The sequence below is a fragment of the Astyanax mexicanus genome, chromosome 5, assembly GCF_023375975.1.
Source record: "Astyanax mexicanus isolate ESR-SI-001 chromosome 5, AstMex3_surface, whole genome shotgun sequence".
Taxonomy (NCBI): Eukaryota; Metazoa; Chordata; class Actinopteri; order Characiformes; family Acestrorhamphidae; genus Astyanax; species Astyanax mexicanus.
The window spans coordinates 58251893-58267477 of NC_064412.1; the positions used below are offsets into that span (position 1 = coordinate 58251893).

The 15585-nt window shown below is 40.4% G+C and overlaps 1 protein-coding gene across 1 annotated transcript; it reads left to right on the forward strand.

Annotated features, from left to right (window-relative positions):
* The first annotated feature begins 112 nt into the window (after positions 1-112).
* asip1 (agouti signaling protein 1) lies at positions 113-4978 on the forward strand. The gene is made up of 4 exons (XM_007258505.4): positions 113-248; positions 2329-2510; positions 2863-2915; positions 3921-4978. Exons 2-4 carry the CDS (start codon positions 2348-2350, stop codon positions 4092-4094), a joined length of 390 nt encoding a protein of 129 aa, XP_007258567.1. The 5' UTR covers positions 113-248; positions 2329-2347; the 3' UTR covers positions 4095-4978.
* Positions 4979-15585: the final 10607 nt, after the last annotated feature.

Sequence of the window (15585 nt, forward strand, 5' to 3'; positions counted from 1 at the left end):
TAGTGTGTATAGTGTGTGTGTGTGTGTGTGTGTGTGTGTATAGTGTGTATAATGTGTGTATAGTGTGTGTGTGTGTGTGTGTGTGTGTGTGTATAGTGTGTATAATGTGTGTATAGTGTGTGTGTGTGTGTGTGTGTGTGTGTGTCCGCCCCCGCTGTATTCTGGGTTCAGTCAGTAGAATCTGAGCTTCAGTCTGAGATCCTGCAGAAGCTCCTCGGACTCCGGGCCCAGAGGAGGAAAACACAGCGGTAAGATTGAGACTCCACTGTCTGTGTCTGTGTCTGTGTGTGTGTGTGTGTGTGTGTGTGTGTGTGTGTGTGTGTGTGTAAGACCTTATCGTTGTTTAGTACTAAATTAGTACAAACATTGATTACACATTAGTCATATTGGTTTATAATTTTTATATTTAATATATATTTATTTATTTATTTCACTGCTTTATAAAATCCCATATTTTAAATATATGTAAATATATTTTTTTTATGCGGGTGTTTGGCAGTTTGGAATAACTGATATCTAGTTAAATCGTTAAGTAAACTGGTTTTGGTGGTTTTGGTGGAACAATGAGATTCTAAATTATCATTTTCAGCAGATCATTGAAAAAATTGTTTCTTTGCTCAGAAAAAAATGTGAGAAATTATTGTGAGGAATAAACTCAATAATGTAACTGTAGTTTTCTTTGATTTTTTTATAGCTGGTAAACTTTTTCACAGTTTATCAGTGTTGATATAGAACTATAAAAAATAGTGAAATACTATAGTTAAATGTACATAAGGAAGATTATTACTGAATAATATTTATATACAATGTTTTCATAAATGCTTATATGTTATAACATAAATGCTTATGTTATAGAAACTGATGTTCAGAGCTGGCGAGAGAAAAGTAAGGATTTGTACTGAAAACTAAACTGAAGTGGGTCGAGTGAGGAGCTGCGGACTGTATCACTGTTTTAATGGTTCTGTAATGGTTCTGTAATGGTTCTGTAATGTTTTTAATGGTTCTGTAATGGTTCTGTAATGTTTTTAATGGTTCTGTAATTGTTTTGTAATGGTTCTGTAATGGTTCTGTAATGGTTCTGTAATGTTTTTAATGGTTCTGTAATGTTTTTAATGGTTCTGTAATGTTTTTAATGGTTCTGTAATGGTTCTGTAATGTTTTTAATGGTTCTGTAATTGTTTTGTAATGGTTCTGTAATGGTTCTGTAATGGTTCTGTAATGTTTTTAATGGTTCTGTAATTGTTTTTAATGGTTCTGTAATTGTTTTGTAATAATATGATTTTTAAATATGTAAACGGTGAAGTTTTACTGCGCTGACTAAAGATTCTTCTGGATGAGTTCGGGAAGATCTGATGGAACAGTGTGATCAGTGTGATCAGTGTGTCCAGTGTGATTAGTGTGATCAGTGTGATTAGTGTGATTAGTGTGATCAGTGCGATTAGTGTGATTAGTGTGATCAGTGTGATTAGTGTGATTAGTGTGATCAGTGTGATTAGTGTGATTAGTGTGATTAGTGTGATCAATGTGATTAGGGTGATTAGTGTGATTAGTGTGATCAGTGTAATCAGTGTGATCAGTGTGTCCACTGTGATCAATGTGATCAGTGTGATTAGTGTGATTAGTGTGATCAGTGTGATTAGTGTGATTAGTGTGATCAGTGTGATTAGGGTGATTAGTGTGATCAGTGTGATCAGTGTGATCAGTGTGATCAATGTGTCCAGTGTATTATGTTACTTTTGTTTAAAACAGTTCATTACTTGTTATTTATTTGCATATGGACATGTCTGCCTCACCCTCTCTCACCATTAGTGTGTAGTCGTTCCAACCGAGACCCACCTCTCGAGAGTTTCTTTACTGCAGAGAAGAGCAGCTGTAGGTTCTGTAGCAACTTTACTGCTGTTGTTTACTTTTGGTCAGTTTAGCCTTTCTATCTCCACCCACTAATCACTGCTAGGGTTGAACTGCGAAGGGATTTTTAAGTCCCTCTTAGTTTATTATTAATGGATAAATTTGAACAAATCATTCTGGTGGTGCTTTTCCAGTTTTTTGAGCATTCTGAGAGTTTATATCTACAATATTTAGTTTTATTAAATAAAATCAGCTGCGTTTAGATTCCATTGAGATTTTGTCTATAGAATGCCTTATAAAATACACTACACTCTTTAAAAAGGGTTCCTTAGTAACGGGTCCAGGTGGTGAATGAATGATATCAGAATGTGTGAAACAGGTTAAGAGAATGCGGTGTATTTACAGCCAACAACTGTGTGATGCTCTGTGTGTTTGTGTATCTGTGTTTTGTGTGTGTGTGTGTGTGGTGTGTTTGTGTAGATTGAGGAAGGAGCTGAACATGAACCCCTGGTTGCTGCTGTTCTGTGTGGTGTTTTGTTGCTCAGCCTGCTGGGAAACAGTAAACACACACCTGCTGATGGAGGACCCAAACAGCTTCAACCAGTCATCCACCAGCAGCCTCACACAGAACCACACCAGCTCCCCCTCCATCCTCATCGTGGGTACGACTCTCTTTGTCTTAAATAAAGATTAGCTGTAGAATATGAAGATAAAAACTGATTTTATGTGTTTTTTGTGCTGTTTTTTGTCCCACATCCAGATTTCTGTAACGCTGCTTTGTGAAAACATCAAAAAGCACCATGTAACTAAATCTGATTTAATTTAATGTCTTAAAAGAACCACCAACCGAAATTTTCTTTATAGAATTAAATATGGTTACTTTATATCATTGCAAGAACTCCTATGAATAAGTGTGAAAGTATCTTAACTGAAACTAAAATGGAAGAGAAATATATGTATATAAATAAATGTTTACAGATAATCAGATAAATGTTGTGTTGTTTGTTTTTGAAGAGCTGTCAAACTCATCAAAGAAGAGCAAGACATCAGAGAAGAAGCAGAAAAAAGTGAGTTTCTCATTAGTTTACCTGTTAAACCTCATAAACATGTTCAAACATTCCTAGAAATCAGAACCAGCCTGAGACACTGAAGAAACTGCTGCTCTCCATCATAATAATGTCAAATATTTAGTCCATGCACAACAAACTGAGTAAATATATAAAGCACTTTTTAAATGATGATTTGTTGATACTAAGGGTGGCACAACATAGTTATTAAGTTTAGAGGCAAACACTTTCTTACACAGGACTAGTTTGGTTAGGATTTTTTTTTTCTTTTTGTAAATGAAATGATCAATTATTGCTTTTTATATTTACTCAGGTTAGCTTTGTCTGATATTAACCTTTGTTTGATAAGTGGAAAATATCAGTGTGACAAGTTCAAAAACAAAAAAAATCTGTTCGGGGCAAATACTTTATATATCTGTTACACACACAAAGTACCTTCAAGTAATTTTCCGGGTTCCACTATCTTCATCGTGCTCATCAGTCTATCTTATTGTGAATTATGCAGCACAGCTTTGAGTTCCACTGAAAAAAGCCAAACACTAATACAGCAAGAGAGTGGAAGTACAGTTAAACTCATCCAGCATGGCAGGGGTTAACACAGTTGCTATAAGCATTAATATGACATTAGCAAAGGTCTCATTGAGGGTAAGGGTTAGTGCTGGTGTTGGGTTGCTAGTAAAGGAATTATTAGAGATTGTGGTGTGTGGGTGTAAGAAGGTTGTTTTTGGACTATTGTTGGAGTGTTAATGGGAGCTCTTTTGGGTCACTATTGGGAAGTTAGTGGTTTATTAGTGTTACTTGGATGTGGTTAGTTGATCCTTAGTGCGCTCTTAATACCATGTTGGTGTGGTTTTAGTAGGGACATTAGTGCAGGTGTTAGTAAGGTTGTTAGTCAAACATAATTAGAGTGTTTGTGTGGGGTGTTTGTAGAAGAACACCAACTCTTATTAAGACAATGATTGTCTCTGATACGCAGCTATAACTGTAAATACTATTGTTTTTTAGATGCAGATGAAGCTGAATGGGCAGGTGAAGCGACCCCTGCCCCCACCAAACTGCACCCCACTGTGGGGGAGCTGTAAGGACCCAAACTCAGTTTGCTGTGAACCCTGTGCCTTCTGCTCCTGCCGCCTCCTGCGTACCATCTGCTACTGCCGCATGGGATACCCCCGCTGCTGAGAGCACACGTCTGCTGGTTTTAAAGTGGTGGTTAATGTGAGCAACTGCATTAGGTAGTCTTTTATAGAGATACTGTATTTATTATGAATACATGTATGATATTGTGTGGAAGTAGAATGAGAGCTGAGGACTGAATACTGTGGTGACAAGACCCAACAAGTTTGAGTGCATAATGATGTACTTTTCTAATTCAGTGCAGGAAAGATAAACTCAATAATGTCAGTGAGACATCCAAACACCTTAAAGGGCCTTTCACAATGAGTTCATTTTGTACATAAAAACATGATACTTTTTTAAGGTAGTGAAAACTTCACTTCAACTCCGACCATTTTGTGCCATCTGTGCTCTGTAAACAGGGCAGACAATCCACAGTCATATTTTTTTTTGTTTTTCTTTCTGCTTTGGCTATTTTCCACTCTCTTTAATTTCTCTCCTCCACACGAGTACTCCTCAGCGAGAAATAAGCTGTAGTACGAACAGACTAGGACCCTCTTAGAGTAATTTTATAAAATGACTTGTGTCTGTCACATCCATTCCACAGCTTCTCAGCTCTGCTCAGGATTATATTTTTTTTAAAACTGCAGTTTTTTTCAGCATGCTGATCTGAATAGAAGCATTTCTCTGATGCTGCCTTCAGGCTCATTTGCTTGGTCCACAGCTATACATATGAAGCTCTGATTAATCAGCCTGATTTTAAAGCATCCAGTAATGCAGAGATGGCTGATTAGAAATGTATGCAGCATTGCAATCTGTCAGATTCAGACTCTATCTTTAATCATTAATACACACTAATACACACAAACAAAACTTCTCGTGTCAAGTTAAGACCAGGTGCACATCACTCAAAAAACAGGCACCCAGACCTGTTTATTTCCCCCACAGCACCAAAACTATGGGCATAGGCGTAGGAACCGGGGGGGATGGGTGGGACATGTCCCACCCAATATTAGAAACAGGTGGATTTGTCCCCCCCAAAAATGACATCTTTTCGCTCAGATCAGGTGTACTATTAATGAGAAGTCAGACCGGACCAATCACGAAGCCGGTTCAGGTATTAAGTCCCGCCTCTCAGTAGAAACAGCCAATCAGCTTGCTGGTTTTGCGCCGCGCGAAGGAGAGGCAGTTTGCTGTTTGGAAGCCCCTCCCCCTCGCTGTGAGATTTAGCAGCGGGATCGGGGTGCAGCAGCTTCAGCTGATTTTAAAACAGAGATGGATATACGGAGATTTTCCTAAAAGAAAGGTAACGATAGGCTAACCACTTCAACTGTGATGATATGTTTCTGCTAGCTGGTTAAAAATACACGTCTCTGAATCAGCACACAGTTTAAACCCACTGTGATTAATAAACTGCAGCTGTGTGAGTGAGTTAGCTTAACTTTGGAATGAGCTAGATTGGGAGTCAAGGTTAAAGAAAAAAAAAACTATATATGTAATGTTCAACTTGCCCTGTACCTGATCAGCTAATCACTGTTTCATTTTCAATTAATTTAGGACTTACTGTGAGCTATAATGAACGAATATTCATTTAGCTAACTAGTTATCTAGAAGCCAGATGTAGTGGATAGCCAGAATTTAGTACAGTACTTTGTGTTTGTAGTTTAAAGCAGTTTCTTAACCCCGATCACTGCCCCAAAAATTTTCCACCTGATCCAGCTGATCAGCTAATAAACAGTAATTTACTGAGTTTACCTGTTAAAATCCTTTAAAGTCAAAGTCAAAGTCAAAGTGGTTTTTATTGTCATTTCAGCTATATACAGAGTACACAGTGAAACGAAACAACGTTCCTCCAGGGACCATGGTGCACATAAACACAGTGTAGACAGAACAATAGTGCAACAGTACAAAAGTGCAGACAGACAATACAACACCATACAGACAAAGAATAATAAATAACAAGACAGTGTGCAAATTTAGCCCCCTATGGAGCCTAAATAAATCATTATGTATATCCAGCAGTGTATTAGACACATCATACCACCACTAACTTTATTAAATGCCTTTAAAGCAGAGGAAGCTCTAAAATATGCAGAACAGTGTTAATATGCAGTAGAATATGTAAGAACAGGATTGATAAACACTGCTGTAACGTGACTTCTGTTCATTTGTAGTTCACAGTAAGACCACATGTCCTGATGTTTATAAAAATCTCTATGAAACTTAAAGTTACATTCTTTTACAAAAAAGGACACCATCTTAAGAAGAGCTCTCAGTAAAAAAAAAAAAGCGCAGGAGAAAATGTAAATATACGACAGAATTGACATGACATAATAATAATAATAATAAACAAATCTGTTATATTATTTTAAATATTAGGTGATAACTGATTATTTTTGTCGTATGTATATTATTCAGACATTGCATGCATAATTTTTTCTAACAACAGTAAATGTAACGTGGAGTAACATGTTTAGGTTGTTAAATCACCTTATAATAATAATTTACTTTTAGAGTGGGCTTGGGTTCATATTGGCAAATGTGTCCCCCCCAATATCAAGTCCGCTCCTACGCCCTTCACTATGGGTATAGTATGTAAGAAGATTGCTATTAAATGTGTAAGGTTTTTCTTCTTCCTGAAATTTTAATTTAATGGATTTAAGGATATGAGCTTAATACACAATTATTTTGATCTATGCACTTATTATTTGCACTTATGAATTAAATGTTTTGTAATTTGTTCAAGTTGACAATATTACTGTTAATAAAAGAAAACTTGTCTAAGAAATTATTTTGAAATTGGTTCTTGATGGTATATTCAGAGACAGTTATTGTGGATGTTAGTAGGGAATTAATGTTGGAGTCAGTGGTCCAAAAGTGGGGTGTTAATGATAACATTAGTAGGATGTTAGCAGGTACATGGTACCTGTTAGTGTTTTTGTTATTTTATGGGTGTTAGAGGGTATTTAGTGGGTTGTTAGATTGTGTGGAGAATTCCTGTGGGAGTTTATACAGTTTCCATGAGACAAAATGGCTCAAATGTTGATCTTTGATGTCTCAGGAGATGTGTTTGGAATTATCACTTTGGTTTAATTTAGAGATCAACTTTATCTATTATCTTTCTCCTAATATTTCTTTATTGAGAAATAGAATTTAGTCAAAATGAGACATGAGCCACATCTGTGGCTGTAGCATTAAAAATAAAGAATATGTTTTTTGTAATGTCTTCCTCTGCTGGCCTCAGAGGGGACTGCACATGCCCCAGCCATGTACTGTGGTTATGATCTACTGCTTTGTATTTGGACCCAATAATGTTTTCAGTGCTATGTATGCCTGTCTGTTTCCCAAAATCTGCTGGTCCTGACTAAGTTTAGTAAACACTAGAATAAATGTTCTCTTCATTACAGTTTGACTTTCAAGACTCCATATATTTAAATATTTTATTTATACTGTAAAGCAATGCTAACAAATTATTCAGAAGTTTTGTAACCATAATTAAACACATTCAATTCAATAAACATAAACAACGTTTTGTAATAATTGACACTGTTCTTGATACATTTGCAAGTTTATTGGGCTTTATGTCATAAAAGGGAAAAAAGGTACAGCCAAAAACCAACCCAAGACCAGCACAGAAGTTACATTATCAAATATGGAAGTGCAGACCTCCTCTACGATTCTAAACACACTGTTCTATTCTATCTCTTTCAGAACAGTAACCCTAATTGAGATTGCCAAAGTGTCATTGTCCAAACCTGACCAAATGTGATAAGCTGGCATCAGGGTGTCCATCTCTATTATTATCCACACACTGTTCTATTCTAGCACTTTTAGGACAGTAACCCTAATTGGTGTCACTAAAATATCATCATTGCAAAGTTTCACAAAGTCCAAACCTGACCAAAAGTGGTCAGGTGGGATGAGGAGGACAGTCTCTGTTATTTTGCATACTTTATTCTCTTTTAGCACAGAACAGTAACCCTAATTGGCACAGCCTAAAAGGCCATTGGGATGTTTCCTAAGTTTCACAAATTATAAACATGAACAAAGTGGTGAGGTGGCATCAGGAGGCTGCTTTTCCACTATTGGAAATACTCTATTCAATCACTTTCAGAACAATAACCATATTTGGTATCACTAACATTTCTTTGCAATGTTTCCTAGGTTTCACAAAGTAAAAACCTGACCAAAAGTGATCAATTGGCATCAGGATGCCCCCTATATTGTTTTGCCCACTTTGTTCTAACCTACAACTTTCAGAATATTATCCCTAATTAGCAGAACCAAAATGTCATTGCTTTGCTTCCTAAATTCCACAAAGTTTGGTCATAGTTTGGCCTAGGGTGGGTTCTGTGACACAACACTAAAAGGCAACCCTGTAGTTGAGTGTTAGACCATCACATGCGATGCCAGACTTCTGAAGGGATGGGGCTGGAGTTTGACATAGGGTGGGTTCTGTGACACAACACTCCACAGCCAACCCAGAAGATGTGAGTTGGAGCACCTCCTGCAACAACGAACCTCTGGGGGGGTCGGGGGAAGGAGTTTGGCCTATGTTGACTTCTGTGGCACGAAAGTCTGCAGGCCACCCCAGAGATGCCAGGTGGACAACATACTGTGATTTCAGACCTCTGAGTGGTCAGAGGAAGGAGTTTGGCCTATGTTGACCTCTGTCCCATGAATCTCCGCAGGCAACCCCATAGGTGCCAGTTGGACAACATACTGCGATTTCAGATTTCTGCATGGTGGGGGGAAAGAATTTGGTCTACGTTGACTTCTGTGGCATGAAACTAGTGTCCACCCCAAAGACACCAGTTGGACAACATACGGAGGATTCTGACAAACAAAATTTAAAAGAGAACCCCGAGAGTGCCTCATTGACAACTGCCTGTGACGTCGGACCTCTCGGAGGTCGGGGGATGGAGTTTGACCTACGGAGGTACCTGATGCACAAAACCCAACAGGCTATCCCGCAGCTGACAGCTGGACAATGTCTTGCGATTTCAGACCTCTGGGTGGTCTGGGGAAGGAGTTTGGCCTACGATGGCTTCTGTGGCACAAAACTCTGCACACAACTTTAAAGATGCCATTTGGACAACATATTTCGATTTCAGACCAATGGATGCTCGGGATAAGGAGTTTGGCCTACGTTGACTTCTATGGCACAAAACTTCGCAAGCAATCACACATGTGCCAGTTGGACAACATATTTCGATTTCAGACCTCTGGGCGTTTGGGGGAAGGACTTTGGCCTAGGATTGCTTCTGTGCCACGAAACTCTGCAGGCGACTCCAAAGGTGCCAGTTGAACAACAAATTTCGATTTAAGACCTCTGGGTGCTCAGAGGAAGGAGTTTGGCCTCTGTTGATTTCTAGCACACAAAACTCTGCATGCAATCCCAGAGGTGCCAGTTGCACAACATACTGTTATTCTAGATCTCTAAGTGGTCGGGGGAAGGAGTTTGGCCTATGATGGCTTCTGTGGCACGAAACTCTGCACACAACTTTAAAGGTGCCAGTTGGACAACATATTTTGATTTCAAACCAATGGATGGTCAGGGAAAGGAGTTTGGCTTACGTTGACTTCTGAGGCACGAAACTTTGCAGGCAACCCCAGAGGTGCCATTTGGACAACATACTATAATTTCAGACCTCTGGGTTGTCAGGGGAAGGAGTTTGGCCCACGTTGATTTCTGTGGCACGAAACTTCGAAAGCGATCACACATGTGCCAGTTGGACAACATATTGTGATTTCAGACCTATGGATGCTCGGGTGAAGGAGTTTGGCCTACGATGATTTCAGTAACACTGAACTTTACAGGCAACACCAGACGTGCCATTTGTACAACATATTTCGATTTCAGAACTCTGGGTTGTCAGGGGACGGAGTTTGGCATACGTTGACTTCTGTCTCACGAAACTTTACAGGCTACCCCATATGTGCTATCTGGACAACATATTACAAATTTAGACCGCTGGATTGTCAGGGGAAGGAGTTTGGCCTACGTTAACTTTTGTGTCACAAAACTTTACAGGCAACCCTAATTGTGCTATCCGGAACACATATTACGATTTCAGACCTCTAGGTTGTCAGGGGAAGCAGTTTGACCTACGTTGACTTCTGTGTCACGAAACTTTTCAAACAACCTCAAATGTGGTATCCGGAAAACATATTACAATTTCAGACCTCTGGGTTGTCAGGGGAAGGAGTTTGGCCTACGTTATTTTCTGTGGTACGAAACTTTACACGCAACCTCAAATGTGCTATCTGGACAACATATTTCGATTTCAGACCTCTGGGTTGTCGAGGGAAGGAGTTTGGCCTACGTTGACTTCAGGAACACGAAACTTTACAAACAACACCAGAAGTGCCATTTGGACAACATATTTCAATTTCAGACCTCTGGGTTGTCGGGGGAAGGAGTTTGGCCTACGTTGATTTCTGTCGTGCGAAACTTTACAGGCAACCTCAAATGTGCTATCCGGACAACATATTTCGATTTCAGACCTCTGGGTTGTCGAGGGAAGGAGTTTGGCCTACGTTGACTTCAGGAACACGAAACTTTACAAACAACACCAGAAGTGCCATTTGGACAACATATTTCAATTTCAGACCTCTGGGTTGTCGGGGGAAGGAGTTTGGCCTACGTTGATTTCTGTCGTGCGAAACTTTACAGGCAACCTCAAATGTGCTATCTGGACAACATATTTCGATTTCAGACCTCTGGGTTGTCGAGGGAAGGAGTTTGGCCTACGTTGACTTCAGGAACACGAAACTTTACAAACAACACCAGAAGTGCCATTTGGACAACATATTTCAATTTCAGACCTCTGGGTTGTCGGGGGAAGGAGTTTGGCCTACGTTGACTTCTGTAGTACGAAACTGTACGGGCAACCTCAAATGTGCTATCTGGACAACATATTTCGATTTCAGACCTCTGGGTTGTCGGGGGAACGAGTTTGGCCTACGTTGAATTCAGTAACACGAAACTTTACAAACAACACCAGAAGTGACATTTGGACAACATATTTCAATTTCAGACCTCTGGGTTGTCGGGGGAAGGAGTTTGGCCTACGTTGACTTCTGTGGTACGAAACTTTACGGGCAACCTCAAATGTGCTATCCGGACAACATATTTCGATTTCAGACCTCTGGGTTGTCGAGGGAAGGAGTTTGGCCTACGTTGACTTCAGTAACACGAAACTTTACAAACAACACCAGAAGTGCCATTTGAACAACATATTTCAATTTCAGACCTCTAGGTTGTCGGTGGAAGGAGTTTGCCCTGCGTTGACTTCTGTGGTACGAAACTTTCCAGACAACCTCAAATGTGCCATCCGGACAATATATTTCAATTTCAGACCTGTAGGTTGTCGGGAGAAGGAGTTTGGCCTACGTTGACGTCTGTAACACGAAACTTTAGAAACAACACCAGAAGTGCCATTTGGACAACATATTTCAATTTCAGACCTCTGGAATGTTGGGGGAAGGAGTTTGGCCTACGTTGACTTCTGTGTAACGAAACTTTACAAACAACCTCAAATGTGCTATCCGGACAACATATTTCAATTTCAGACCTCTGGGTTGTCGGGGGAAGGAGTTTGGCCTACGTTGATTTCTGTCGTGCGAAACTTTACAGGCAACCTCAAATGTGCTATCCGGACAACATATTTCAATTTCAGACCTCTGGGTTGTCGGGGGAAGGAGTTTGGCCTACGTTGACTTCTGTAACACGAAACTTTACAAACAACACCAGAACTACCATTCGGACAACATATTTAAATTTCAGACCTCTAGGTTGTCGGGGGAAGGAGTTTGGCCTACGTTGACTTCTGTGGCACGAAACTTTACAAACAACACCAGATGTGCTATTTGGACAACATATTTCAATTTCAGATCTCTAGGTTGTCGGGGGAAGGAGTTTGGCCTACGTTGACTTCTGTAACACGAAACTTTACAAACAACACCAGAAGTGCCATTTGGACAACATATTTAAATTTCAGACCTCTAGGCTGTCGGGGGAAGGAGTTTGGCCTACGTTGACTTCTGTGTCACGAAACTTTACAAACAACACCAGAAGTACCATTCGGACAACATATTTAAATTTCAGACCTCTAGGTTGTCGGGGGAAGGAGTTTGGCCTACGTTGACTTCTGTGTCACGAAACTTTACAAACAACACCAGAAGTACCATTCGGACAACATATTTCAATTTCAGACCTCTAGGTTGTCGGGGGAAGGAGTTTGGCCTACGTTGACTTCTGTAAAACGAAACTTTACAAACAACACCAGAAGTACCATTCGGACAACATATTTAAATTTCAGACCTCTAGGCTGTCGGGGGAAGGAGTTTGGCCTACGTTGACTTCTGTGTCACGAAACTTTACAAACAACACCAGAAGTACCATTCGGACAACATATTTAAATTTCAGACCTCTAGGTTGTCGGGGGAAGGAGTTTGGCCTACGTTGACTTCTGTGTCACGAAACTTTACAAACAACACCAGATGTGCTATTTGGACAACATATTTCAATTTCAGACCTCTAGGTTGTCGGGGGAAGGAGTTTGGCCTACGTTGACTTCTGTGGCACGAAACTTTACAGGCAACCTCAAATGTGCTATCCGGACAACATATTTCGATTTCAGACCTCTAGGTTGTCGGGGGAAGGAGTTTGGCCTACGTTGACTTCTGTGGCACGAAACTGTACAAACAACACCAGATGTGCTATTCGGAAAACATATTTCAATTTCAGACCTCTAGGTTGTCGGGGGAAGGAGTTTGGCCTACGTTGACTTCTGTAACACGAAACTTTACAAACAACACCAGAACTACGATTCGGACAACATATTTAAATTTCAGACCTCTAGGTTGTCATGGGAAGGAGTTTGGCCTACGTTGACTTCTGTGTCACGAAACTTTACAAACAACACCAGATGTGCTATTCGGACAACATATTTCAATTTCAGACCTTTAGGTTGTCGGGGGAAGGAGTTTGGCCTACGTTGACTTCTGTAACACGAAACTTTACAAACAACACCAAAACTACCATTCGGACAACATATTTAAATTTCAGACCTCTAGGTTGTCGGGGGAAGGAGTTTGGCCTACGTTGACTTCTGTGGCACGAAACTTTACAGGCAACCTCAAATGTGCTATCCGGACAACATATTTAAATTTCAGACCTCTAGGTTGTCGGGGGAAGGAGTTTGGCCTACGTTGACTTCTGTAACACGAAACTTTACAAACAACACCAGAAGTGCCATTCAGACAACATATTTCAATTTCAGACCTCTAGGTTGTCGGGGAAGGAGTTTGGCCTACGTTGACTTCTGTGTCACGAAACTTTACAAACAACACCAGATGTGCTATTCGGACAACATATTTCAATTTCAGACCTCTAGGTTGTCGGGGGAAGGAGTTTGGCCTACGTTGACTTCTGTAACACGAAACTTTACAAACAACACCAAAACTACCATTCGGACAACATATTTAAATTTCAGACCTCTAGGTTTTCGGGGGAAGGAGTTTGGCCTACGTTGACTTCTGTGGCACGAAACTTTACAGGCAACCTCAAATGTGCTATCCGGACAACATATTTAAATTTCAGACCTCTAGGTTTTCGGGGGAAGGAGTTTGGCCTACGTTGACTTCTGTAACACGAAACTTTACAAACAACACCAGAAGTGCCATTCAGACAACATATTTCAATTTCAGACCTCTAGGTTGTCGGGGGAAGGAGTTTGGCCTACGTTGACTTCTGTGTCACGAAACTTTACAAACAACACCAGATGTGCTATTCGGACAACATATTTCAATTTCAGACCTCTAGGTTGTCGGGGGAAGGAGTTTGGCCTACGTTGACTTCTGTAACACGAAACTTTACAATCAACACCAGAACTACCATTCGGACAACATATTTAAATTTCAGACCTCTAGGTTATCGGGGGAAGGAGTTTGGCCTACGTTGACTTCTGTGTCACGAAACTTTACAAACAACACCAGATGTGCTATTCGGACAACATATTTCAATTTCAGACCTCTAGGTTGTCGGGAGAAGGAGTTTGGCCTACGTTGACTTCTGTAACACGAAACTTTACAAACAACACCACAAGTGCCATTCAGACAACTTATTTCAATTTCAGACCTCTAGGTTGTCGGGGAAAGGAGTTTGGCCTACGTTGACTTCTGTGGCACGAAACTTTACAGGCAACCTCAAATGTGCTATCCGGACAACATATTTCGATTTCAGACCTCTGGGATGTCGGGGGAAGGAGTTTGGCCTACGTTGACTTCTGTAACACGAAACTTTACAAACAACACCAGAAGTGCCATTCGGACAACATATTTCAATTTCAGACCTCTAGGTTGTCGGGGGAAGGAGTTTGGCCTACGTTGACATCTGTGGCACGAAACTTTACAAACAACACCAGAAGTACCATTCGGACAACATATTTAAATTTCAGACCTCTAGGTTGTCGGGGGAAGGAGTTTGGCCTACGTTAACTTCTGTAACACGAAACTTTACAAACAACACCAGAACTACCATTTGGACAACATATTTAAATTTCAGACCTCTAGGTTGTCGGGGGAAGGAGTTTGGCCTACGTTGACTTCTGTGTCACGAAACTTTACAAGCAACACTAGATGTGCTATCCGGACAACATATTTAAATTTCAGACCTCTCGGTTGTCGGGGGAAGCAGTTTGGCCTACGTTGACTTCTGTGTCACGAAACTTTACAAACAACACCAGATGTGCTATTCGGACAACATATTTCAATTTCAGACCTCTAGGTTGTCGGGGGAAGGAGTTTGGCCTACGTTGACTTCTGTAACACGAAACTTTACAAACAACACCAGAACTACCATTCGGACAACATATTTAAATTTCAGACCTCTAGGTTGTCGGGGGAAGGAGTTTGGCCTACGTTGACTTCTGTGGCACGAAACTTTACAGGCAACCTCAAATGTGCTATCCGGACAACATATTTCGATTTCAGACCTCTGGGATGTCGGGGGAAGGAGTTTGGCCTACGTTGACTTCTGTAACACGAAACTTTACAAACAACACCAGAAGTGCCATTCGGACAACATATTTCAATTTCAGACCTCTAGGTTGTCGGGGGAAGGAGTTTGGCCTACGTTGACATCTGTGGCACGAAACTTTACAAACAACACCAGAAGTACCATTCGGACAACATATTTAAATTTCAGACCTCTAGGTTGTCGGGGGAAGGAGTGTGGCCTACGTTGACTTCTGTAACACGAAACTTTACAAACAACACCAGAACTGCCATTCGGACAACATATTTAAATTTCAGACCTCTAGGTTGTCGGGGGAAGGAGTTTGGCCTACGTTGACTTCTGTGGCACGAAACTTTACAGGCAACCTCAAATGTGCTATCCGGACAACATATTTCGATTTCAGACCTCTAGGTTGTCAGGGGAATGAGTTTGGCCTACGTTGACTTCTGTGTCACGAAACTTTACAAACAACACCAGAAGTGCTATTCGGACAACATATTTAAATTTCAGACCTCTAGGCTGTCGGGGGAAGGA